Source organism: Oscarella lobularis, chromosome 14 (genome assembly GCF_947507565.1).
Source record: "Oscarella lobularis chromosome 14, ooOscLobu1.1, whole genome shotgun sequence".
NCBI classification, from domain to species: Eukaryota; Metazoa; Porifera; class Homoscleromorpha; order Homosclerophorida; family Oscarellidae; genus Oscarella; species Oscarella lobularis.
Window position 1 is genome coordinate 1,700,622 of NC_089188.1, and position 25,091 is coordinate 1,725,712.

At 50.6% G+C, this 25,091-nt stretch overlaps 6 protein-coding genes and 1 long non-coding RNA gene across 8 annotated transcripts; 4 read left to right on the forward strand and 3 right to left on the reverse strand.

Annotated features, from left to right (window-relative positions):
* Positions 1–42: 42 nt before the first annotated feature.
* LOC136195608 (eukaryotic translation initiation factor 5B-like) lies at positions 43–3,213 on the reverse strand. Its single transcript, XM_065984993.1, has 7 exons — positions 2,263–3,213; positions 1,765–2,143; positions 1,591–1,703; positions 1,407–1,536; positions 1,269–1,357; positions 1,145–1,207; positions 43–1,097 (listed from the first exon to the last, which is right to left on the reverse strand). Exons 1-7 carry the CDS (start codon positions 3,175–3,177, stop codon positions 150–152), a joined length of 2,637 nt encoding a protein of 878 aa, XP_065841065.1. The 5' UTR covers positions 3,178–3,213; the 3' UTR covers positions 43–149.
* Positions 3,109–4,861, forward strand: LOC136195614 (mannose-6-phosphate isomerase-like). The gene is made up of 6 exons (XM_065985001.1): positions 3,109–3,285; positions 3,336–3,460; positions 3,508–3,654; positions 3,707–4,064; positions 4,114–4,284; positions 4,374–4,861. The coding sequence occupies exons 1-6, from the start codon at positions 3,270–3,272 to the stop codon at positions 4,784–4,786; spliced, it is 1,230 nt and encodes a 409-aa protein (XP_065841073.1). The 5' UTR covers positions 3,109–3,269; the 3' UTR covers positions 4,787–4,861.
* Positions 4,681–5,604, reverse strand: LOC136195623 (biogenesis of lysosome-related organelles complex 1 subunit 1-like). Its single transcript, XM_065985012.1, has 6 exons — positions 5,445–5,604; positions 5,316–5,388; positions 5,198–5,265; positions 5,080–5,144; positions 4,885–4,969; positions 4,681–4,833 (listed from the first exon to the last, which is right to left on the reverse strand). The coding sequence occupies exons 1-6, from the start codon at positions 5,503–5,505 to the stop codon at positions 4,802–4,804; spliced, it is 384 nt and encodes a 127-aa protein (XP_065841084.1). The 5' UTR covers positions 5,506–5,604; the 3' UTR covers positions 4,681–4,801.
* A 106-nt stretch (positions 5,605–5,710) lies between these two features.
* Positions 5,711–12,939, reverse strand: LOC136195601 (collagen alpha-1(III) chain-like). Of its 2 annotated transcripts, XM_065984984.1 has the most exons (28): positions 12,746–12,939; positions 12,597–12,644; positions 12,345–12,389; positions 12,230–12,274; positions 12,135–12,179; positions 12,035–12,079; positions 11,722–11,910; positions 11,629–11,673; positions 11,545–11,580; positions 11,425–11,487; positions 11,242–11,376; positions 11,144–11,188; positions 11,016–11,087; positions 10,908–10,961; positions 10,361–10,853; positions 10,029–10,204; positions 9,839–9,976; positions 9,526–9,781; positions 9,159–9,467; positions 8,920–9,099; positions 7,843–8,865; positions 7,658–7,791; positions 7,446–7,599; positions 7,210–7,389; positions 6,531–7,159; positions 6,255–6,470; positions 5,845–6,201; positions 5,711–5,797 (listed from the first exon to the last, which is right to left on the reverse strand). In XM_065984984.1, the coding sequence occupies exons 1-27, from the start codon at positions 12,887–12,889 to the stop codon at positions 5,881–5,883; spliced, it is 5,220 nt and encodes a 1,739-aa protein (XP_065841056.1). In that variant the 5' UTR covers positions 12,890–12,939; the 3' UTR covers positions 5,711–5,797; positions 5,845–5,880. The 2 variants fall into 2 exon arrangements, with proteins under 2 accessions (XP_065841056.1, XP_065841054.1); XM_065984982.1 differs by having other exon boundaries at positions 5,711–6,201.
* Positions 12,940–13,388: 449 nt separating this feature from the next.
* On the forward strand, positions 13,389–21,092 carry LOC136195602 (collagen alpha-1(IV) chain-like). Its single transcript, XM_065984985.1, has 38 exons — positions 13,389–13,642; positions 13,952–14,011; positions 14,062–14,106; positions 14,170–14,214; positions 14,276–14,320; positions 14,378–14,422; positions 14,476–14,538; positions 14,587–14,667; positions 14,723–14,770; positions 14,822–14,857; positions 14,914–14,949; positions 14,999–15,025; positions 15,077–15,116; positions 15,164–15,201; positions 15,256–15,336; positions 15,388–15,423; positions 15,473–15,499; positions 15,550–15,594; positions 15,649–15,750; positions 15,801–16,112; positions 16,162–16,267; positions 16,319–16,509; positions 16,561–16,809; positions 16,865–17,003; positions 17,061–17,231; positions 17,297–17,422; positions 17,473–17,742; positions 17,796–18,392; positions 18,450–18,863; positions 18,918–19,115; positions 19,171–19,277; positions 19,327–19,417; positions 19,469–19,675; positions 19,730–19,810; positions 19,857–19,937; positions 19,987–20,321; positions 20,376–20,597; positions 20,659–21,092. Exons 1-38 carry the CDS (start codon positions 13,511–13,513, stop codon positions 20,923–20,925), a joined length of 5,196 nt encoding a protein of 1,731 aa, XP_065841057.1. The 5' UTR covers positions 13,389–13,510; the 3' UTR covers positions 20,926–21,092.
* A 22-nt stretch (positions 21,093–21,114) lies between these two features.
* On the forward strand, positions 21,115–21,864 carry LOC136195624 (uncharacterized). Its single transcript, XR_010671924.1, has 3 exons — positions 21,115–21,425; positions 21,481–21,658; positions 21,710–21,864. It is a non-coding gene; the product is annotated as an uncharacterized lncRNA (long non-coding RNA).
* Positions 21,865–21,970: 106 nt separating this feature from the next.
* On the forward strand, positions 21,971–25,081 carry LOC136195609 (circularly permutated Ras protein 1-like). The gene is made up of 16 exons (XM_065984994.1): positions 21,971–22,119; positions 22,172–22,263; positions 22,313–22,473; positions 22,523–22,726; positions 22,776–22,895; positions 22,947–23,036; positions 23,091–23,236; positions 23,292–23,425; positions 23,480–23,555; positions 23,607–23,691; positions 23,748–23,854; positions 23,903–24,249; positions 24,303–24,426; positions 24,481–24,565; positions 24,619–24,750; positions 24,803–25,081. Exons 1-16 carry the CDS (start codon positions 22,028–22,030, stop codon positions 24,935–24,937), a joined length of 2,130 nt encoding a protein of 709 aa, XP_065841066.1. The 5' UTR covers positions 21,971–22,027; the 3' UTR covers positions 24,938–25,081.
* The last annotated feature ends 10 nt before the right edge of the window (positions 25,082–25,091 follow it).

The window sequence follows — 25,091 nt, forward strand, 5'->3', positions numbered from 1 at the left end:
TCTAATCAGACTTACCTAAGCGTAAAAAGCCGCACTGCACTGTTTCGCAACCTGCGCAACCGCAGCCATCGTCTAGACTAGACTGGTTTACACACGCACTACAGCGGCTAAAACTCCCAAGCCTCTTGTCCTTTACTAATCTACCTTAGTCAGTGAAGGGCGAGCAGCTCATCCGTCACGTTAGCCAGAGTCTGATACCCATTGAAATACCACGTCGTGTCGCCCACGGGCTTGCCGTTTTCGGCCTGCGGATGGCTAGAAAAAACGGCCGAGGCGCGACACAGAGCCGACCAGACAGAAAGTGAGGACAGCGGACAATTGAGAGATTCAACGTAGCGTTGGATATCCGAGAAGACGGCACCGTACGGATGGACGGACAGAAAGGAAGCGAGAACGCCCACGACAGCCATCAGAGACGAAACAGCTTCGTCGTTTTCAACTTTACCTCTATTATTGACTTCCCACGCCTTCTCTTCGTCTTCCTGTCCGCTCTTCTCGGCCTTCACGCCGACCTCTTCCATATCTCGCTCCTCCTTTTCTGCTATAACCTCTTCAATAGATTCCTCGCCCTTTTCTTTGATTCCGCCCCGTTCCTTCGCCGGTTCCTCTACTTCTACCTCCTGTTTGACTTCTTTCGCCGATTCCTCTTTGGGTTCTTCTTTGACTTCTTCCTTTGACTCCTCCGCTTCAGGTATTCCCTTCTCCTCCTCTGTCACCATCGTCGTCACGATCGTCACCTCCACTTCCTCATTCACTGCACCGCTACCAGTTGGCACGGCGTCGCCGGATTCTGCTGTCTCCATAGCCGCTGTCGTCGTTGCCGCCGTTCCCGTGTCCTCTTCTACAATCTGCAAGACCGGCTCAGAATCATCAATAACCATAGGAACTTCTTCTCGTCCCTCCCCCTCCTTCTCATCCTTTGACTTTGTTGCTTCTTTTGGCTCTTTTTCTTTTGGTGGCCCTCCTTCCTTTACCGTTTGAACATTTGATCCCGTCTGCTGCTGCTGTTGGTCACCGTCTTCTGCATCAGAATCGGGCGGAATTTCGTCCTCCTTCTGCTTCTTGGGAGTAGTAGTCTCCTTCTTTGTTGCATCTTTCTGTACGTACATCTAAGTTTGAAATTCAGAAGTGAAATTTGATTAACCTCAACCGATTTCTTCCTCGAGTCCGACTTTGATTTTCCCAGCATTTCTTTCAACTTTGCAATCTAGTAAATTGATGGCAACTTTCTCAAACGAGTCATCATTTTTTTATAAGTGAAACTCCACCTCTTTCTCTCTGCTCTCCAGCTTCTCCTTGTAGTGGGATTTAACCTTCAAAAGTTCGTCTTTGACGGACTTCAAATGCTTGTCGGCATCTAAACAGCAAAAACCGTGCAAAAATTATTAAGATAATAAATGAAATACCATCGGTTTTGGCTCGTTTTGATTCTGGCTCTCTACCATCTCTCTTCCTCTGTTCCTCTTCATCCATACTCACCATGTTCGCCTCGTTGGTGATGCAAAGCAAATTGAACCATTTGTCACTCTTCAACGCCTATATAATAAATAATAGGAATACTTATCATAACAGGACACTAGATTTCCTCACTTTCGAATCGCTCGCCCACTGAGTCAACAACTTACGCTGAGCACGTGTAAACAAGTCGTATAGCTTCTTGTCCTGCTTATCGAGCAGCCCGAATATTTTTGAAACGCCAATGACTGAAAACATAGATTGCGACTTGCGAGTGGTCAAAAGGAGAAGTGGAGCAAAGCGTCATACTTTGTCGTTTCAAGCAATCCTGCTTGAGCTGCGAATCGGCAATGAAACGTCGAACATCGATCTCGTGATCCTTTTTACTGCGCATAACCCGTTTCATGCAGCCATCGGCCGACTGGACGAGCGGAAAGAACTTGTCCGTATTGTGCCGATTGCAGATGCCCTTTTCGAGCCAAAACACGAGCGTTCGCGACGCCTCTTCGGCGCCGTCGTCGACGCGAAATTTCTCCTTCACTTCCGCCGAAGCGGATTCGGTGAATGGAGGAGGCGTGGCTTGTGTGGGCGAACGCTCGCGCTTTCCGCTCTCGCGATGACGTGCCTCGCGCGCGCGCCGACGAGCTTGAATCTCGGCGGCACGCTCGGGATCGGCTTCGGGAGGAACCTGGACAGGAAGGAAGGAAGGGAGGGAGGGAGAGGGGGAAAAAAGAAAGCAACGCACGCTAAGCAAGGGAAACCAACCGGAAGGGAATACTACTAATTAGACTAAAAATTATTTCGTACATCGCCTCGAGACACGGCGTAATCGACAATGATCTTCCCCATGCTGCCCGGATCGCCGGTGAGATCGACTTTGATGCTGTAGTTGCTGAAATCCATTGCCTTGTCGACAGCGTCTTCGGAATCGAACTGGACGTGAGCGAAATGATTGCGCGGATTGAAGCGGAGGCTGAGAATGGCGCCGCACGGCTCGAATATGTCCATCAACGCCTGTCGCGTCGTATTCTGCGGCAAGTGACCGACAAAGACCGTCTTGCAGAAAGGCGGTTTCGCGCGCGCGCCCGCCGGTTTCCCGGCAACCGACGACGTCGGCGGCGGAAGAAGGAGACACTGGCCGCGAACGACGGGATTCATTTGACCGAACGAAGTGGAAAGACGCGACGCCAAGCCGGCGAGACCCGAAGAGCCGATCGTCGCCTCGAGCGAGCTCAATAGACCGCCCGTGGCATCCAAACTCGACGCGCGCGCGCCCGACTCGTAAAGCGGCGCGTCGACGCCGCCGCCGCCACCGCGACTTGAAATGACGTTTCCGCCGCCCGAACGATACGAAGCTACTTCGGGACCTAGGTCGCCGCGCGACGGTGGCAAGTCAAGATATCCGGGAGGCGGGCCTGTTCGAGTTGGGCCTCGATCATCGTAATAGCCGACGTCGTAGCCGCCGCCGCCGCCGCGTGGCGGAAGCGAACGGCCCATGGGAGGACCGCCGCCGCCGCTCGGTTGGCTCCCCGGAATGGGACCTCGGCCGCGGTCCCACTCGAGGTCACGTGCATCGCGATCCGAACGAGGAGCGTAGCCGCCGTGGTAATAGTCGCCTCCGCCGCCGCCTCTAGCGGCTGCACGATAATCGCGTTCGTCGCCGGCGCTATAGCGACGATCGTAATCGTCGTCGATAAAGCGGGAACCCGTCCGTCCAGCCATGCTTCTAAGCAAAGTGAAACCGTTGATATTGGACGAATGGCCCGGACAACACTTTGGGTGTTGTAGCGTTAGCGCGCGTTTTGCAGTCTTCAATGGCGAAATTCGCAGGTGCGAAAGCGCGAAATTAAATTCTACTCTCCTCACTGACATTCCTTCAGTTTTTCCCTTGCGCTGTTCCGTTCAGCAGTATCAGTGGGGCAAAATTGGCCTCGATAGCGAAGTCGCTCGCCTCTCGCAGAACGATCCCGAATTCCAACTCGATTCCAACAGTCCATACGCAGAGGTTTTAAAAAGAAAGATACACATTGCTTAGCAACTTCAATGCTTTAGCTCTGGATGGGAACGCATCCGAAATCGCCGTCTCGGATTGCCGACGGTTCCAACGTTCTGCTCTCTGATTGGCTCAAATCGAACCAATGGGCTCTCGGCAGTGCGGCAGCGGGAAACGACAAAGGCCAATTGCCCTTTCTCTTCAAGGTAGACTACATGATAATGCACACACAGTCAGTCTCTGATATTTATTATGAAGGTCCTATCGGTCGACAAAGCCCTTTCCATACAAGCTCATCCTGACAAGAAACGCGCCGAGATCTTGCACGCGTCCGATCCCCAGCACTATCTCGATCCAAATCATAAACCAGAAATGGCTTTGGCTCTGACGCCGTTTGAAGGGCTCTGCGGCTTTCGGCCCATCGGAGAGATAAAGGTTTTCATGGAGAACATATCTGAGCTGCGAGGCATCGTGGGCACCGAGGCTGCAGACGCTCTGGTCGAGACAGGAAACGTCGATTCACTCAGAAATTGCTTTGTCAATCTTGTTCGCGCACCTGACGAGGACGTACGTGCCCAGTTGGCCAGTCTCGTTGAGAAAGTGGAGAAAATGAAAGGTAATGATATGAGCAATGGTGTTCCGCTGTAGATCATTTCTTTTCTCAGACGATGCAGAATCAGAAAGAGTATATCTTCGCAGTCTCCTCCTGCGAATCCATTTGCAATTTCCCGGTGACGTGGGCTGCTTTTGCATCTACTTCCTCAACCGCCTTCTCCTCGAACCAGGCCAAGCCATGTTCCTTGGCCCCAACATACCCCACGCCTACCTATCTGGAGGTACAGTACTGTATAGAACTTGTGGTTGTCCTTAGGCGGGGTTCTACTGTACGTGATTTACTTTACCTCATTGGTTCTCTCTGACGTAGATTGCATCGAGTGCATGGCCTGTAGTGACAACGTTGTCCGAGCCGGCCTCACGCCGAAGTTCAAGGACAAGGAGACGCTCTGCGCGATGCTGGACTTTGCTCCCACTTCGCCGGCCGAGCGAATTTTCAAATCGATTCGCCATGGCAACGTTGAGATTTTTGATCCGCCCGTCGAGGACTTTTCAGTTGCCATGCTTCATCTGAAAGAGAAAGATGAATCGCTGCACGATCTTCAACCTACCGGTGGGCCAAGTATTTTTATCGTCATTCGAGGCGACGGGAGCGTTTGTGATGGCAAGTCGGAAGATTTTGACGTCAAAAAAGGCAGTATTGTCTTTCTTGCTGCAAACACGCCCTTGAAGCTGTGCAAGAAGTCAGGCGAATTTCTACTGTTTCGAGCATACACAGTTTGAAAGATTATTAGATTATCAAGTTTTTGCTGATTTTTTTGATATGGTCCCTGAAAGAAAAAAGAATAAAGTCTAGAAGTAGAATGAAGGTAGCTTAGTACCAGTATAAGCGTATTCCAGAGCCATAGAAATCTCCTTCATATCGGATTCAATAGTTTTAGCCCAATGCTCTACATCACCCAGCTCCTAGTGACACCAAAGCACAACTAGTTTTTTGACTACCGGTAAGAGAATGGGGAGATTCAATGCTAGTACTATGTGCCCCATACATATTCCCATCCAATTCATATTCTTACTTTCAACGATCGATTGAATCCCTCCACCATTGCAAGCCACTGCTGCGTTTGTTTCACAAATTTCGCTACGCAATGTAATGTATGAGTATAGGGTCGTCAGGCAAACCTATCGTAGTACACGCGTGGACTTGTAGAGCTTTCGCTTCCGCGTCGAGCCGTTTCTGATTCTTGTACGCTGTTTCTACGCTATGTTCAGGCGTTAGTTGAGTCTGTCGATCGTTTTGGAGTTTGCTCACCCGTAATTGAGAGTGTCGACGAGCTCCTTAGCGAGTGTATCGGCTGCAGCGAGAGCTTCTTTTCGCCTCCGCTCTAGAAAGACTCGTTATTTGCAGATCTCTGCCGCAGCAGTGTGAAATTATACCTACCTTGCACGCTTTTGTGCTCTACTTGCTTGGCCTGGTGATCCTTTAGAGCCCGAGAAAGCATCTCCTCGGAAACCCACTCTCCCCCGCGCGCGTTACGATTCTACGAGCGCGCTTTTTCCGATGACACTCGAAAAACCGAGCGCTCCGTCCTAATCCACTACACGTTTGAATTTCTCGCACGCAGTGGCGTTCGAGAAACGTTCGTCGTCTGCCGATCAGGCGCAAACGCCTAAAACATTTTCGCCGCGAACATTTTTTTAGTCATGTGCCGAACATTTTCTGTCTATAATCCCGTGGAATATTTACATTCACATCTAAGAGCACGCATATTATACCAACAAAAGAAATTGAACCTAAACAAATAAACGTAAAGCTGAGCAGGGTTCCCTTTTAAATTTACCCAGCTTCATGCAACTCGTGCTTCGCTCACTGGCCTTCAAGCTGGTGTAGGGTCAATTCGATTTAACGAAGGAGGAAGTTGAGACAACAATCCGCCAACCCATTTGCAAACTCGGCATCGACTCACCCTTTGCGTCATTTTCTCAAGCTCAGTCAGCGTTTCGGGCTGCGTTCTCTCAAACTGTCTCTCAGCATCAAGAGTAATAAGCCAGAAACTGAGCGAAGAACTATCGTAGGAGCACTGACTCGAATCGCCGGCGAGGCCGCATCCAATGAACGGAATAGGTCGAAACATTTGCAGACAGGATCCCGTCGATTCAAGCCCTTGAAGATTTCCCTCCGCACCAGCACTCGTGCTCTAAATGACGCACAAATTAACACTCACATCGTTTCGTCGTTCGTCGAAATTACTTGTATGTAGCTAAAGCCGGTCCAAAGCGAGTCCCACCCTTCGAAACAGTCAGGCTCAGTTGCATTCTGGCTGTGAAGGGCGACGACGACGGAGTCGCTCTCACAAACGGAACATCGACTGATATGCGCTCGAATGCCGACTCCGGTGACTATCTCATCGCTTTCATATTCGGCGTCGGTCGACAGCCAGTAACTTTCGTCGCCACGTAGACCTCGCTAAAAAAGTAAAACGTAAGTGTTAATATCTACCCAATAATGGTAACAGGCCGTTCTTACCTTGCAATCGCTGTTGGTGGAGCATCGTACGAACGGCGCCGTACTAAAGCGAGGCAAGCACGAGCCGGGCTCGCCGAGATCGTGCCCGAATCCGTACCCGTTACCCGTCGTCTCGAGCAAACTGTAGCCGGTCCACAAGCGCTCATAGCCTTGCGGACACTCGGGAATAACAGTCGTCTGACTGTGCAAGACCAGAAGAGCCCCAAGACCGCCACCTGCGCCCAATCGACCCCGACTACCCTTTGGTCCGTCGACACCCTTTACGCCTTTTTCTCCCATAAGACCAGTTATGCCGTTTAGGCCAACGATGCCCTTTGGACCCTGATTGCCTTGCATTCCTTGTAATCCAATGGGACCTTTGTCGCCGGTTCCGCCTTCGTTGCCCGTGTCTCCAAGAAAACCTTTGGACCCCCTCTCGCCTTGTTCCGTTGATGCATTGCCTTTTCGACCCACATCGCCGACATCGCCCTTCATTCCCTTCTCGCCGACGCCGCCGCTTGGTCCGGTTTCCCCGTTGAGACCCTGCGGACCCGTTTGGCCCACGTCGCCCTTTTCTCCGACGTCGCCTTCGTCACCGTCGTCGCCTATGCGACCGACTATTCCGCTATCGCCTTGCATGCCCTTTGCGCCTAAAAAACGCGTTTCGTTCGTTCGTTTGTTTACCTGCTTGCTTCTTTACCTTTCATTCCGTCGATGCCGTCATCTCCGTTCGCTCCTATCATGCCTTTACTACCTTTCGCACCCATTTCGCCTACCGCTCCTTTCTCGCCCTGAGCGCCGTCGTCTCCCTCGTCACCGCTGTCGCCGTCTAATCCTTTCGAGCCGTTTCTTCCTTGAAGACCAATTTCGCCTTTGACACCTGTGAGAACGGAGCACGTTTTTCTTAATCAAATGGTTGTTTTTTAGTTTTCTTACCTTTTGCGCCCTGTGGCCCCATTTCGCCTCTGTCGCCAGTAGCACCTTTACGACCGTCCCGACCGTCCCAACCGTTAGGCCCAGGGTCGCCAGGTTGGCCACGATCCCCCTCTTGACCGAAGTCTCCTTTTCGGCCCTTTTCACCAACTTCTCCCTAAGAACAAAATGAGGTACAGTATAACACCACTACAGCGCGCCAGAAAAGCAATCACCGCCGGTCCAGCTAAGCCAATTTCTCCCGCAAGGCCTATCTCTCCTTTGGGACCTCTCTCCCCAACTTCGCCCTTGATTCCTTCAACGCCAGTGTCGCCAGATAATCCTTTCGAGCCACGAGGACCAGGCGGACCTAATAAGAAAAAAACTATTTTAAAAAACCGACCCATCGGCTAATGCTCACCTGTCGGTCCTCTTTGACTTCCTGGAGGACCTGGAGGCCCGCGTTCACCCACGTCGCCTTTCTCTCCCTCGGGTCCTTCTTCGCCGGGAACGCCTTCAAGTCCCTGCTCACCCGAAAAACCTCTCGGGCCCGCATCGCCAATATTTCCAACGGTTCCATTATCGCCTCTCATTCCCTGCTGTCCGCGGTCGCCTCTCGGACCTTCGACTCCTGGAGTTCCCATATCGCCGCTGAGCCCCTTTTCTCCAACGTCACCCTTGGTTCCGTTATCGCCAACGTCGCCGGGCAACCCAGTCGTTCCAACCGACCCGGGTTCGCCGATCGCTCCCTTTACTCCAACAGCACCTTTCTCGCCTTGATCGCCTCTTGGTCCTGGCAATCCTTGACTGCCGGGAAATCCGACGTCGCCTGGCATTCCGTCCATGCCTTCAGTTGAGTTGCCCGGCTCTCCTGTTGGTCCAGCACTTCCTTCTTCTCCTTTAGGACCAGCAAAGTCGGTACCGGGATCACCAGTCAATCCCTTGGCGCCTTTCGCTCCTGCCGGACCCGGCGCTCCGAATTCGCCAGTGAATCCTGGAAATCCGTCTAATCCAGGAAAACCTTGGCTTCCCGTGTCTCCCTTCTCTCCCTTGTCGCCGTCAGGTCCCTCTTCGCCGGGATCGCCAATAATTCCCGGCTCGCCGGCGTCTCCTCGACTTCCATTACTTCCTTGCGATCCTTGATCTCCCTTTGAGCCGATCGTCCCGTTTGCACCCGCATCGCCGACGGAACCCTTCATTCCAAGCGCTCCCGGAGCACCCACCGGTCCGCCCTCGCCGCGGTCACCTTTATTGCCCACAGGGCCTTGATTTCCTTTTGCACCGGGCGATCCAGTCTCGCCCTTGTCGCCTCGATTGCCAGGAAATCCATCTCGTCCGGGAAGACCTTGATCACCAACGTCTCCCTTGTCGCCAACGACGCCGTCGTCGCCTGGCGGTCCGTCGTCACCGGGATCTCCCGCCATTCCTTGTTCACCGCTCGCACCTACCACCAAAGATACTCGCACATACACATCTATATTATAAACTATTATTATACCCATTTCTCCTATTGGTCCTGGAGCCCCAGCGTCTCCAACTTCTCCAGGGCCGCCTCTAGCACCAGGTGCCCCAGACAAGCCAGGAAATCCTGATTCTCCTTTTGCTCCTTTTGTCCCATTTACACCCCGAACTCCAACTTCTCCTGAACTTCCAGTAATACCAGGAGGACCGTCGTTTCCTGCGCAATAACAAGAATAATAATTGAATTTTATCACTATTAGATCTAGAGTTAGTTGCCTCTTCGGCCAGGATCTCCTGGATCGCCTTTCTGTCCGACAATTGTGGAAGTAACTCCGGGAGGACCATCTCGTCCGCTTGTGCCATTTACACCCGTCATGCCGCGTGCGCCTTTGTTACCCTTTGGACCAGGCGGACCTTGACCTCCCTGAACGCCAATATCGCCTATCATGCCTTTTTGTCCCGTTTCACCGAGGCTTCCTTTCTCTCCATTTATTCCAAGTTCTCCCTTTATCATTCCGGGTTCGCCTTTGAGACCTTTCTCGCCTTTCATACCTGGAAGTCCCGTTCCATTCTCTCCGTCTGGCGCTATAAAAAATTCCAGCTGCTAGAGAAATAGCGACAAAATACGTCTATACTTCCCAACCTGGTTCTCCCTTTGCTCCTTGGAGACCTGTTGATCCCCTTTCGCCCTGATCACCTTGAAAACCCTTTTCTCCTTTTTTGCCCGGCTCCCCGACGTCTCCAGAATTGCCCTGCATTCCCTTGACTCCTCTGGGTCCTTCCGGTCCTTCGTACATTATCTCGAAGCCAGAGCTGGATTCAGGTCCAGCTTCGTCACGAAACACGTCATAACCATCGATCCCCTTTGGCCCGCGAGATCCCTTCGTTCCGTTTTCACCCTAAAACATCAAAACAATCCTTCCAATCAAATCTCGCTTCTAGTGACAAAACAAAACCTTCATTCCTTTGGGCCCCGGAAGAATAGTAGTTCTGTTCGCGGTATTTGCTTCCGTATCAAACAAATAAACCAGCCTCATTTCGGTCGTATATCCCGGCTCTCCCGGCTGCCCTTTCTCTCCTTTAGCTCCAGTGACCTATGCCAAAATACACTAACAATCAATTCTATGTCTCGCTATCATCGCCAACCGTGTCTCCACGTTCGCCTTTGGGTCCTTGTTCTCTATCATTACCCGGTGTTCCCGCCTCTCCTGATTCGCCCGTCATTCCAGGTGGACCGGCATCGCCCACAGGACCGGGAGGACCGGGAGGACAGGAATAGCACAGCTTGCTTCTCTCTCCTTTTCGCCCTTTTTCACCTTTCCCTAATAGCAAATAAGAAGTTATTTTCCATGCAACCATCAAAACACGTAATTCTACGAAGAGTATTGACACGAAGTCTCACTAGATTTATCATACTAGCATATACTATAAGTACAGCGTGCATCTTCTAACGTACAATAAACAGACCGTGTACTTACGGGAAACGCCTGGAAAGCCTTGTGGACCTCTCGTGCCTCGGGGTCCGGGTGGACCTGGAGGACCAGGAACGATGGCATTGGATCCCGGTTCGCCTTGCATTCCCACCGGCCCATCTGATCCTCTTGAGCCGGAATCGCCTTTCTCTCCCTTGGTTTCATTTCTTATCCCGGGCTCTCCTTGATCTCCTTTAGCTCCTTTTGTGCCGTTCACACCATGAAATCCACTAAACCCATCAAAACCAGAGAAACCAGGTGCTCCGCGTGCTCCCGGCATTCCTTCAGCTCCTTTGACGCCGACGTCGCCTTTTATTCCTTCATCTCCCTTTTCTCCCGGTTCGCCACTTGGCCCGAACACTCCTTTTTCACCTCGCACTCCCTTGTCGCCCGGCGGCACTTGAAAGCCGGGCGGAAAGCCCGAGTCGCCCTGATCGCCTTTCTCTCCCGGCTCGCCGGCTTCGGCAAGAAAAGCAATGCCGTTGTCGCCCGGAGCACCCTGGCGCCAAAAGTTCAATAAGCAAAAATAAACGATCCACTAAAACAGGGCAACCTTTTCTCCGTCAATCCTGTTCACTGCATCCTCACCGGCGTCGCCAGTCATACCCTGCATTCGTCACATCCATAGGATTATTATCTATTTAGCCGCATCGTTTCTTACTTTGTCTCCCATGTCGCCCGTCATGCCCTTGTCTCCAACCGCTCCGTTCTCTCCAGCAGTACCATTCCTTCCCTGAAGGCAGGCGTTCAATAGGTATTAGTCGTCATGCCAAATGATACAATGCTCACCTCGTACCCTGCTTCTCCTTTTTCGCCGCGAGTAAAATCCAGCACCTAATGCGTCCAAACAATAAAGATCAGTTTCAAAAAGATTAACTTTTTCGTACCACTTGGATGGCTTCCTCCATATCCACGCTTAGAGGCTCTCCACCGTCCGCATCACCTGCTTCGCCTTGAGTGCCTTTGATTCCCTGATCGCCTTTAGGTCCAACAATAACCAAACCCATGTCGCCTTTTTCGCCCTAGTGATCAAGATGTCGGATGCAAAAAGCGCTGTTCTTTTTTATTACCTTAGAACCGTTCTTTCCAGCCAAGCCATCCTCACCCTGTAGACCAGGCAAGCCCTTTTCTCCCTAAATTGGTTGTCTTCCAGTGACTCGAAAAAATGCAACGTGCTTATGTGACCAAACCTTGCTGCCGACCTCTCCTTTTTTGCCACTATCTCCCTAAAAAACGCAATTTAGATAAATAAACAAAAAATAGCATTGAGAAACCTCTTCTCCTTGCAATCCAATATTACCCATGTCGCCCTTCGCACCCTAAAGTCAAACTATAGCATAACTTCGAGCTACACGTTTCCCAACAACCTTTTCGGCCGGAACGAAGAGCGGTGCCGGCTCTCCCGGCTGACCTTTCGGTCCCATGGCCCCATTCACTCCGTTTTCACCCAAAACGCCTTTTGCACCAGGTATTCCCGGCGTGCCAGGTGTGCCTGGCGTGCCGCACTTGCCAGGCTCGCCATCCATTCCCGTGTCACCTTCAAAGCCTTGCATGCCCTATAAAAGAAACGGTTTTCCGCAACTGTGCCCAATTTCCTCTAGCTATTCGATTATGCATCTATATATTTTTTATTCACAGCAATCGAAGTTCTAATAATGCGACGAATATACAAATTCTTACCGTAGGACCCATAGGACCGGGAGGACCCGGCTCTCCACGAAACCCCTGCAAATAACTCCGTTATATTGCTTGCGCGCTGATATCCTTCTTTTCGACGTACGCGAAATCCTTTATGTCCCTGACTGCCTTTGGAGCCTTCGTCGCCCTACGCGTGCAACGTCAAGTGAGTCGCTTGGAATTTCTACAGAACCTTACCTGCTCGCCTTTAGGCCCTTGAGGTCCTTCTTCGCCACGATGGCCCTTGGAGTAAAAAAAACAAAGACGGCAATAGCGCGCGAAAAGCCCGCGAAAAACGAAAGGTCCTCCTTACTTGAACTCCGTCCGAACCGGCTTTTCCATCGTATCCAGGGCTACCCTAAAAGCGAACAATAGTATCAGTTTTAAAAATCAGTGGTTTGGTGGTGGTTCGGCGCAAGCGGAAGTGCGATAATGATATCCGGGAGGGCGTGGGCCGGCGTGGGAAGGCGAACCTATGGGGGCGCACTAATGAACCAACGCGATGTAGTAGGAACAGAAAGCTTGCGTTTGGACTGCTTTCACTAGATGGCAGCTATATACTCACCCTTTCACCCTTTTCGCACGGACACTTGGGACATCCCGCGCACGCCGCCTACAAAGAGAACCCGTTAGTGTTTTGCATGGAAAGAGACTCCACGCGTGCATGCACTCTCAAACAACGCCCATCGACTCTATATTGTGCAGATTTCCTACTCTCTCTTTTCGCGATTTTGCCGCCTCGGACGCCGCTCGTCTTGCGGCTAGCTTTGAGGGTTTTGCACTGGCAGGCGTCAAGAGACCGACGACGACGACGACGACGACGACGACGATCGCGACCAACGAGCAACCGCGTCGCATCTCAAATAACGAACGATGAACGCGACGAGGCAAACAACGACGAATGTATCGCCTGTGCCGGCAGCGACGAACCGAAATATGGATCACGTGCTTCGTAGACCAATTAGTCGCAGACAAAAGAAAACCGCACATTCGGGCGGACATACGCGCCACGCGTCCGCTTGATATGCAACTCGCAGGGAGTTGTGTCTATCGCATGACAAACTGTTTTGGTTCTATCTCTGCTGGGAGGCGAATTCGCATTGTTGACGAAAACGTTTGAGCTGCATGACCGGAAACCAGGTGCGCTCAAACCGTGCTCGTTAAGTCGACCAGACGGTAATAAGTCTGGTCGGTTTCACGGGCGAATCCGCACTCGTGCAACCTCCTTTCGACCAGTCGGTTCACAACAGGTGCACGCTCGTAAAAAAGCCATGTGTTCGTTTGTTGTCATTACGGCCCACCAAATTAGTCTACTGTGAAACCTTAACTCAATTATCTCCCTAATACAAAGTCTAAATCAATCGCGCTGTATCTGGGCCGGCTCGCGCACACCGCAATCTTCTCGGCTCTACAGCCATCGATTGTCTGCTGTTCAGCTAGTTTTCTGCTGATCGTGTCGCTTTCGTCCGAATCGAGGAGATGCAGAAGTGGCTTACCTTTGCTTTTCTCCTCCTCGCCGTCGCGGCCCTAATTGACTTGTCGTCGTCGCAGAGCGCCGAGCTCCCGACGATAGAAGAAGAAGAAATCTCTCCGACGCCTCAAGATGAGCAGGTAAGACCGAACGAACGGAGTACGTACGCGCGGCCGCGAATAATTAAAATGCATTGAACCGTGGCCAAAGTGGTCCTTGCCTGATCGAGTGCACGCTCGCGTGCAGATAGTATTATTCGCGTCGACTTTTCAGTGCAATTCTGCGTTCTGGCAGCGCTGTTGTATCGAAACAGCAGCGCTGCCGCATCCGCCATCACGATCTCACGGCTCACGTGCCGGCGACAATGGTCGCCATCGTGCGTGTGGCGGGGGTGGAGTGGTTTCGCCACCCTTGTAGTACAACAAACGCATTTTTTTCTCCGTGTTTAGAAGCCGTGCAGCGACTGCAAAACGGGACGATGCGACTGCGTCGGGAGAAAGGGCGAACGGGTAAATTGATTCGGAGTTGCGCGACAAAAGCCCCAAAGGATTTTTTACAGGGATTGCCTGGTGTTCCTGGAACTAACGGCATCCCGGGAAGTACAGTAAGTCGTCGAATATTTGATTGTCTTGTCGCCACCGCTTGACGATTCTCACCTATTCATTAGGGGAATCCGGGCCCGGAGGGACAGCGCGGACAAAAGGGAACAAAGGCAGGATTTTTCCAGCAATTACGTTTTACGTCAGTGCGTGCGATCGTCTGATTTGATATAGGGAGAGCATGGAGTTTCTGGGGAACGAGGCGAAAGAGGGGAAACTGTAAATTCGACATGGAGCGGAAGCAGTTGCGGTTGTTATTCTTTGGTGGTTTTGTAGGGACCTGTTGGATATCCAGGACGGGCTGGTCCCGCTGGCATGATGGTTAGATTAAATAAAACAAATAGATGTCGTTTTTCTGACGCAAATTGCTATAGGGAGAGCAGGGACCGCCGGGGCCGAAAGGTTGGCTAGGCATAGACGGCTGCAATGGAACGGACGTACTGAGACAACGCGATAAAATACCGAATCTTAGAAGTTGTTTTTAGGGACGTCCTGGTAGACATGGACAAAAAGGAGATGTCGGTGAACCTGGCATTCCAGGCGAAGACGGTTCTGCGGGACAAAAGGTTAGATTTTTTCGTTGCTTATCACTTTCAATTGACTTCCTATGTAAAATAATAGGGCGAGCCCGGAAATACAACTGTAGTCCAAGGAGTAAAAGGACAAAAGGTTTGTCACTAGTTTTTATTAGTTGCCTCTTTGCAGTACCGTCTTCTTCAGGGCGATGTTGGACCAGGTGGTCCCAAAGGTGAAACGGTAAGCTTATGCGCCTTTGCTGACAGAAACGAAAAACGCTTTTTGAACTAAACCAGGGACTCGATGGCGAGAAAGGAGACACTGGAGAAATGGTAGGCTTTTCTGCACTCACATTTTGAGAATGCTAAATTACCTATACAGGGTGACGTCGGAGAACCTGGCGAAACAGTACAAATTTCATTGCATAGCATGACGACCGTGTATCTAAGTTTGCTGTAGGGAGAACCTGGAATTGATGGCCTTCAAGGAGAGCCGGCAAGTTTATACGTACGCACTGATTTGCAAGCTAAAACTTTTTATAGGGAGAGAGAAGCGAGCCAGTACCAGGCCCGCCAGGAAATCAAGTAGCTGCTCTAGGCTCATTTTTTTGCAACGGCAAACCTACTGTTTTTTTGTAGGGTTTCAAAGGCGAAAAAGGCGAACCTGGTCGCCTAATGATTATAAACAGAACAACAGAAATTGAATTCAACTTTACAAAAGTACAACTGCCAGTTACTCCTACACGTAGAGCAAACTTTTATCTCTTGCAGGGAGATAAAGGAATGAAAGGAACTGATGGCAGAGACGTATAAGAACATTCCATTTTAACTTTTGTGTAACAGTATTGTTTTGCAGGGTTTAGATGGTAGTGAAGGCGAAAAGGTTCATTGCATAAAATACGTTAACACGTTGTCAAATAATTTTCTATGCAGGGAGATACTGGCCCAAAAGGAGATCAGGGCATTTCCGGAAGCAAAGTAATGTACCAGAGATTTTATTTTTAAATGTACCAATTAGTTGTACATTTTTAGGGCGACAAAGGCAGTCCTGGCGAGTCGATCGAAGGCGAAACGGGGCAAAAGGGCGAGGCAGGAAGAAACGCTACGGGCGAAAAGGGAACACCAGGACTGAAGGTAGCTTCCAAGCGTTAAACACTCGTTTATTTCATCACTTTGGGCTGAAGGGCGAAAAAGGAGAACCCAGTAATTTAACTATAGCTGATTTGAAAGGAGATGCTGGCACGAAGGGTGACACTGGGGCGCAAGGAATGAAAGGAGAACCAGGCACCAAGGGCGAACCGGGTGATGAGTGTGCACCTGGTGAGCCTGGTCCTCCTGGTGAAAGAGGAGTACAAGGACCGCAAGGAAGAGACGGAATGAACGGCGTCGATGGCATTGACGGACTTCCTGGAGCAGTTGGCGAAAAAGGAGACAAAGGCGCTATGGGGCTCCCTGGTATGGCCGAAAGAGGTGACAAGGGAGACAAAGGATCGCAGGTAAGAGCAAGTGCTATCTTCTTTGCCAACTGTAACACTACAAATCTAGGGATTACCGGGAGCTACAGGACCTGCAGGTCTAAACGGATCATCTCTTCTAGGCCCGCCAGGACCTCCGGGTTCTGCTGGAAACCGTGGCCCTCCAGGACCACCTGGTATCTCATACAAAACTAGTGGAATAAAAAACAGTTGAAATCTTGCCTTAGGAGTTAAAGGAGATTTTGGAGACAAGGGAGATATTGGTCTTCCAGGAAATTGTAGTACGTGTCCAGCTGGGCTCAATGGTACTGCAGGACCACAAGGCCCTCCTGGATCAAAGGGAGAGCCCGGACAGCCTGGTGAAGATGGAACGCCTGGCGCAACTGGATCGAAAGGAGAAAAAGGAGATGCAGGAATTGTAATAAAACCGTATTCAGAGTAGCGTTTCAAAGGTATTTGAGATGTTTAGAGCATAAAAGGGGAGCCCGGCGAAAAAGGATCTAAAGGGCAGACAGAGACAGTTACTCAAACAATTCAATGTGCTCAAAACGACCCAAACGAGCTCTGCATAACCAATAATCCTGATCAACTTCCACAAGACAGACGAGAGCCCGATCTCGAGGTACCTCCTGGACTTCCTTCAACAACTCAACCGCCAAATACCGAATTGCCTACTACTCAATCGCCTACACCGTCTAAAGAACCAGAAGGACTTCCAGTAAAGATCAGTTTAATTAAGCTCAAAATTCATACGTGAGCGGTTTTTTTGAAAGGGACCAAAGGGAGATAAGGGAGAGGAGGGACTGCCAGGAGACCCAGGAAGTCCGGGCAACTATTCTATCATTGAAGGGCCTGCTGGTCCTCCGGGAATGCCGGGACCTATGGGCATTAAAGGAGCGAGGGGAATGAATGGTACAAAAATAAAAACAAATTGCTTTACTTCACGTGGGAGATTGTCTGAATCTGTAGGATCGACCGGGATGAGAGGAGACAAAGGAGATACAGGAATTCAAGGCATCATGGGTGCAGATGGCATGAAAGGATCTGCTGGTGAACCTGGTCTTCCCGGCTTTGACGGTCCTCCAGGCGATAAAGGAATGCAGGGAGATGAGGGCGAAAAAGGAAATCAAGGCCCGCCAGGTCAAATTAATTAATTAACCTTGCCAACTAAAAGTATTTTTATTTGAACCGATAACTTTTTGCAGGTGAAAAAGGAGTACCTGGCATGAATGGCACTAAAGGCGACGTTGGAATGAAAGGCGACACAGGCGACGCAGGTCCTCTTGGTCCTGCAGGTCCAATAGGCCCCACTGGTGATCCGGGCGAGCCTGGTTTGTTTATTTCATTCTAGTTTCAGTCGTTTCCATTAGTGGAATTTTAGGATTAAACGGAACTGACGGTCCGTCTGGTCCACCTGGTCTTCCAGGAGGTGATGGACCCAAAGGTGAAAAAGGAAATGAAGGAGAAAGGGGAGAGGACGGCACTCCAGGACCCCGAGGCGACTCAGGAGAACCTGGCCTACAAGGAGAGCCTGGACAAATGGGTCAAAAGGGAGATAGAGGAGAGAATGGAACCAATGGCGAAATGGGGCCCCCAGGTGAAACTGGCTCAAAAGGCGACACAGGAGTATCTGGGCCGTCTGGCGACCAAGGTAAGCAGCTCATAAAGCACAACAATTCTTTTTCCAGTGCTTGTGTGTATTAGGCGATCCGGGTCCGCAAGGCGAAAAGGGCACTACTGGAGAAGCTGGTGCACAAGGAGAGCCGGGAACTAAGGGTGATACCGGTCCAAAAGGAAACGACGGACCGGTAGGACCGGCTGGGGTCAATGGCTCTAAAGGAGAACTGGGAGAAAAGGGCAATACTGGTCCTGTTGGAATTAACGGATCTAGAGGCGATAAAGGAGCATCTGGCGAGCCTGGTCTAATAGGTCTGCCGGGAGAAAAGGGAGAATCAGGCGAAAAAGGTGATGTTGGATCTCCCGGAAGTTCTGGCGTGCAGGGCCCGAAAGGAGATTCTGGAACGCCCGGAGAAGCCGGGGGAAAGGGATCTGATGGACCAAAAGGTGATGAAGGAGAGGTTGGTCAAAAAGGATCCCCAGGCGAAAAGGGTGAGCCAGGAGACAATGGACCAAGTGGATTACCAGGAGTAGATGGGCCAAAGGGAGAAACAGGAGCACCTGGTCTACCAGGAAACAACGGCACACAGGGAGACAAAGGAGATACAGGCGCAAATGCTACAGGCTTAGCTGGACCCAAAGGAGATGTCGGACCTCCAGGACCTAAAGGAGATGCAGGAAACGGTATACTAGATATTTACTCTAGCTCAAACTAAATAGTTTGTGTGCTTGTGTACATAGGTGCTGACGGAATGAAAGGAGAAAAAGGTGCGAACGGCACTGTAGGTCCTTCAGGAGAAAAAGGAGAAAACGGACTTCCCGGGTTTGACGGAGAACAGGGTGAAGAAGGACCGCCTGGTGATCCAGGAAATGATGGTGCTAAGGGAGAAAAGGGCGAAAAGGGAAGCACAGGAGAGCAAGGCGAACGCGGTGAAAAGGGCGATCAGGGACTACAGGGAATTGCAGGACCTAAAGGAGCTACAGGATTTGATGGACAGAAAGGCAACACAGGAGATATTGGAGAAAAAGGAGAAATAGGACCAATGGGTCTTCGCGGAGATCAAGGTGAAAAGGGACAGAAAGGGGAAGAGGGCATAACAGGTGCAAGAGGAACCAAGGGCGAGGCTGGGCCACTAGGACCAGAAGGACCAGAAGGTAAAATTTTTGATGTTTTGCATTACGCTTCCTTAAGCAAAGCGCGTTTTTTAGGACCCACCGGTGACGCAGGACCGCCAGGCGAACGAGGTCCTAAAGGAGACAATGGTAGCCAAGGAATTCAGGGAGAGAAAGGAGACGTCGGACTCCAGGGAATGACTGGAGAACAAGGACCACAAGGAGACGTTGGGCCGGTCGGTCCAATAGGCAATCAAGGCGAGAAAGGCGACAAGGGCGATATTGGAGATATTGGTAGGACTGTAATCATGTTCAGAAGAACAATTGACACAGAGAGGTTTTTCAATAGGCGAGAAAGGGTCCGTTGGTCTGCCAGGACTAAACGGCACTGACGGGGTTGACGGAGAAAAAGGAGACGTTGGAGCACCGGGAGTCGAAGGCCCAATAGGAGACCAGGTTCATACCGCATGTCACCGTTTACACATGTCTACGTATGTGCTTATAGGGAGATATTGGTCAAATGGGAGACAAAGGACAAAGAGGACCAAAAGGATCTAAAGGAATTCCAGGACTAACAGGAGAGACTGGATTAAAAGGTAAGGTCATGTTGATGTTGCAACTATTACAACCGAAAACCTTTTTCTCAGGTGACACGGGCGATGTCGGCTCGGTTGGTTTTGACGGAGAGAAAGGAGAGAAAGGAGAGGCAGGAATACCTGGAATAGACGGCACTGCTGGCGATAAGGGAGACACCGGTCCAAAAGGAGCTAAAGGTGATAGAGGCAACGAAGGAGTAAAGGGTGACAAGGGTGCGCCAGGACAAATTGGTAGTGAAGGACCGAAAGGAAATACCGGTATTGACGTTGGTGACAGAATGCGTTTTCTCTGCAAACGAATATAATTCCCAGGTGCCGAAGGACCTCTTGGAGAACAAGGCCAAAAGGGAGATATAGGCGAAACTGGTCGTGATGGGCCACAAGGCGATATAGGTAACCTCTTACCAAATTATTATCCAAGTCTGACTACGCAACACAGGACAACGTGGTAAACGCGGCCACAAAGGCGAAAAGGGTACTACGGGGCAAAAAGGAGACACTGGTCCAAGCGGAGAACAAGGTATTCAAAACAATTTATCCTCAGGAGCTCGTTGATTCCGTTTCTGCAGGAGTAAAAGGAGAAATGGGTTTTCAAGGCGAGAAAGGCGACGTTGGCTCGCCGGGCGAAAAAGGAAATGAAGGCATGCAGGGAGATATCGGAATGAGAGGCAATTCGGGCGAATCGGGACTGCCTGGGACGGCGGAAGCCGGATGGCTTCTTGTCGTACACAGTCAAACGACAGACCTACCAAGCTGTCCCGACGGATCAGCGATGCTCTACTCGGGCTACAGTTTCTTGCAATCGCTTGGAAACGGCTACGGTCACGGGCAAGATCTCGGAAGGCCGGGATCATGTCTCAGGGTTTTTAGCACTATGCCGTTTATGCATTGTTCCAGCTCGCAAGTAAGGCTTTAAAAAATCAGAACGAAAAACAAGAGAGCGAGTGTTTTCTTCTAGTGTTTGGTGGCGGAGAGGAGTGACATCAGCTATTGGCTCACTACCGATCAGGTCATGCCGGTGAACCAAGAGGATGACGACGGCAACATCGCTAAATACATTAGCCGCTGTGCAGTGTGCGAGACAAAGTCGAGAACGATAGCCGTTCACAATCAATCTACAGGGGTGCCGGATTGTCCCCGAGGCTGGGACAGCGTGTGGCAAGGATTTAGCTTTATTGCGGTAAGAAGATGAAATTTAGACGCGAAAAGTGGCTGATTCAGTTTTTTCTCTCTTCTCACAGCAAACAAACGACGGTGCCGAAGGCGGCGGACAGAGTCTGTCGTCACCGGGATCCTGTCTGCGGCGTTTCTATCCTATGCCCTACATCGAGTGCTATCCGCGAGGAAACTGCAAATACTCGTCGCCGGGACTCAGTTTTTGGCTATCGCCCTTGGACGACACGGAGCCGCCATTTGATCCGCCCGTTCGACAAACTATTTCCGATCCGGGCGAAGAGGATCCGCCGGTGAGTAAATGCCGCGTCTGCTCCAAACGCATCTTCAACTGAAAGAAGGTGTTCACTGTTGGGATCGAGGGGGAGCGGGGTTAGATTGCACTATTAAAGTCAGTTAGTTGGACTGTAAATTATCGTCGTTTTGGAAAGCATTTTTGTTGTAGTATTTTCTGTGGTACTGGTTTTTTTGGAATTTCGATATATGACGTCATAGAAATTTACCTTTCTTAGCGCGCGCCGCTAAGATGAAAGTCTTCGTGTATTGTTGTCTCGGTGCCCTATTCTTGACCTCGGCGCATGCTACTTGCTACTATTGTGACGGAAATCAGACGATGGGGACAGAAAAAGCGTTCTGCTTCGATGCATCGCTACAACCTCATAAGGCTCATTGCCCGAACACGACGAACGACACCGTGATCTTCGTATCCAATTGCACGAAGAGCCCTTGCGCTTGCTCCAAGGACGAACAAGCGAAGAGCGCGTTCGATGACTTCGTCGACGTCCTTCGCAACAGTCTGACCAATTTCAACGAGACACGTTTGAAAAAATGCAAGGTTAGTGACGTAACCATTTTTTTCGAGTCTAACTAACTAAAGGTTCGGTTGTCAGGAAAAGTATCGCAATTGGGTTTGCTCGACAATGATTGAAATTGAAATTAAAAAAAACGCCACGCAGGAACGGGTCAAACCCTCTTTGAATGCGTGTCATTCGGTTTTGAATCACTGTCCTAGCTTTACTCCTGGCGACAGCTACTCGTTCTTGGGCGTTCCAGCATTTTCTTGTCCACGTGAGACATTTCAAATGAACGAAATATTGTACTAATTCTTCTTCTTTCAAGGAAACGGTCTCAACCAGGATTATAATAACTTTACTAACAGTAACTCAGACTGCGTTTTACTGAATGCGTTGGAGCTAGATAGATATTTGTATTTGTAGCTTATACGTATCTTTGTCTGTGTGAATTTGAGAGTTGATCAATAAATTCAGATTTCTAGCTTGCGTTTCCTCTGTCGTTGGTAGAGTAACTCGTTGATCACTTGGAACACTCGAAGGTGCTCAGGGACAATTCTTCCCCTTTTATTTATGCAGATGCGGTCACGAGGCAAGACGTCATAGCAAACTGATCCTCTTGTAGACATCGTTCTTCTGGTCCCAAATGGATTTCGGATCAAAGCATGTTTACGCCTACGATCTATCAGACGAAGAAAGTCTATCGGAAGGAGAAATGGAACGAGGAATGCTGCTTAGGTACGTGCATTGAGCCGAATGACGACGCCACGACACAGCGTCCCACGTCTAGCGACAACGACGACGAATCAGCACCTCCACCACCCCAGCTTCCTCCGCGAAGCCGACGCGGTCCCCACCTCGGCGGCGGAGAAGCGGGACGAGGTAGAAAAGGAGCGACGGACGGGTTTCTGTTATTATTACGCTTTCGCAGGCCGACGAATTCGACGCGCCGCCGACACGAACGTCCTGTGCGTCAAGTTCGGCAAGCTCAAGCATCCCAGTCGCATGCACACGGGCGACGTGGTCTTCTGCGTCGCGTGCAGGGCCGCTTTATCGCGACTAAGCAGGCTATCGGCCAGCGATGAAGGACAAGTAGACTAAAACTCTAACCGTCATGCGCGGGACTCGAATTTTATTATAGGCGTGGGTTTGCGAATTTTGCGGCAATCGGAATTCGGTTGACGTTGTCGCCGAAGAGATGCCTCGAGAGGAGGACATCACCTACATGCTTGAGTCTCCACTGGGCGCTGCTGCTGAGGGAAACGCTGCTTCGGAGCAGCCAGTCGGGGATAGTTTGGTGATTTTTTGCGTTGACGTGTCAGGGAGCATGTGTGTGACTACGGAGGTTGGTTGGTTCGCTTTCTTCGACAATTTTCTATCTGTCTATATACTAGGTGCAAGGAAGATTTCATTTGCGCGGAGAGGAGAGAAATCGAGCTCAGCAGCTTGGCGAAGGAGGACCATTTGGCTTCCAGGCTCCCAATCGAAATGTTACTTACGTATCACGACTTCAAGTCAGTGCTGAAATTCTCGCGCTGTCATGAGGTAGAGTAGATATTCTGCAGGGCGTTCAAGCTGCTATTGACAAGCAGCTGGAGACTCTAATGAAGGAGTCGCCTCATCAGTGTGTTGCTCTGGTTACATTTAGCAACGAGGTCATTCTCATCTGATACTGTATGTGACGTCGTAGGCTGCATGTTTTCTTTCAGGTGACTGTGATAGGAAATGGAGTGCCCTTGGTTATTGCTGGGGACAAATTGGCTGACCGGGACGAGCTGATCAAATTGGGCAGCGAAGTGAGTCTTCCCCAAGGAGTTGGCAAATTGGGAAAAACGCTGAGTGAAAAAGTTTTCAGGTAGAGCCACTTCTATAACTAAAAACCTTCCAAAAAGTATTTCCTTCTCATTTAGTCTGGAAGAAAGCGGAGCAACTGCCTTGGGCCCCGCGTTATTGTTTTCCATTACAATGGCGTCACAGAGAGCCGCGTCAAAAGTCATAATCTGCACAGATGGGCTGGCAAACGTAGGCTTGGGAAGTCTAGATGGTATGGTTTACTGTTACCCATGAGAAAGCACTTAGCTACGCCTCGGAATTGCAGAGCTCTACACGGAAGAACAACAGGAAGAAGCTCAAAAATTTTACGACGATCTTTCCCAGCTGGCTAAAGACAGAGGGTATGTACGGATTCTAAGACTGCAGCCAGAATAGACGTATTCCTGCTCAAGGGTTACTGTCTCTGTCGTTACCATTGAAGGCACTGAATGTCGAATGGCGGAACTAGGCCAAGTTGCCGACATAACTGGGGGTCAAGTACGAAGTGTCTGCTTTTCGTGTCACTGGTAAAGTAACGCTCGTTTTCTGTGAAGGTAAATATCGTCGACCCTCTGAAACTGACTCAGGAATTTGGCAATATGTTGGCAAATCCTATCATTGCTACGAACGTGTCTGCAACGCTGATTTTGCATTCTGGCCTGTAAGGAACGTCCTCTATTCTGCCTTTAGCCTCTGCACTTCTCTGTAGATACTTTCGAAGCGAAGAAACGGACGAAAGTCGACTGACGCGCGAAATTGGAAACGTTACGGCGGACACGGAAATTACGTTCGAGTTTGGAGTGAGAACGTCAAAAAAGCGCACACCAGAACCAAAATCGGGGGAAGATCCTAAAGAGAATGAAGCAGCAGGGGCATTGCCTCGAGTCGTTGTCAATGACGACGACGACGGTGATGGAACCGCTCACAAATTGAGCGACTTGAAGGAACTGCCTTTTCAACTGCAAATCAAATACACGAGTATGGACGGAGCGAAATCGCTGCGCGTCATATCGAAGGCACAGCCCGTCACAAAGGACAGACAGCTGGCAGAAAAGGGTATAGTATAAGGCAAAGAGAGAATGAAAGAGAAATTATTTTTCTCGTTTCAGAAATGGACATTGGGGTCGTGGGAGCCCACGCGGCTCAGAACTCGGCTCGTCTAGCGATCGAAGGACATTACAGCGAATCGCGCGCCGCTTCCATGGTCAATCAGCGTATGGTACAGAGATGGAGGTGAGAGGCGAACTTGACGATGATTTTGACGGGCTAACGCTTCTTCGTCGTCAGTCGCTTGACTGGAAATCGCGACGGCTACGTCAACTGGTTTTCGAACATGGCGCCGATGGAAGAGGAACTTCGCGACGCGCAGCAAGTAGAAAGCGACATGTCGCACTTGAATGCCGCTGTATTCTCCTTTTCGCCTAGCGCGAACGCATGACTTTCGGCCGTTCGCACAGCGACGACGAATTCGATGAAGAGGTGCAGGTGAGCGCACCACTTGCCGTGGCGGGTCCGGCAGCGCCGCCGCTGCCGCCGCGATCTAAAAAGAAAAAGCAGGTTAGTTTGGACAAAAAATCGCGCCTCGCAAGCGAGAACCGCGCATGTTTAGGCTCGAAGAACGGGACGAACGGATCGGAGCGCGGCGATCGTGTTCAACATGAAAGCGGCACGATCGACGACGTTTGAAGCCGATCAAGCGTCCGAAGCGGATGCGGATCGAAAGGAAGAGGAGGAAGAAGAGTAGGAATGGAATTTCGCTTTTTCAAGTCCGTGTAGTGTTATCTTCTCCTGGCGCAGCTGTCGTATCCGCAGTCCCTTCACCTGACACGTGCTAATCGCTTGCGAGAGCAGGTGCAGGCCTGCAATACAGTATATATACCTTGCTGTGCTTTTCGTTT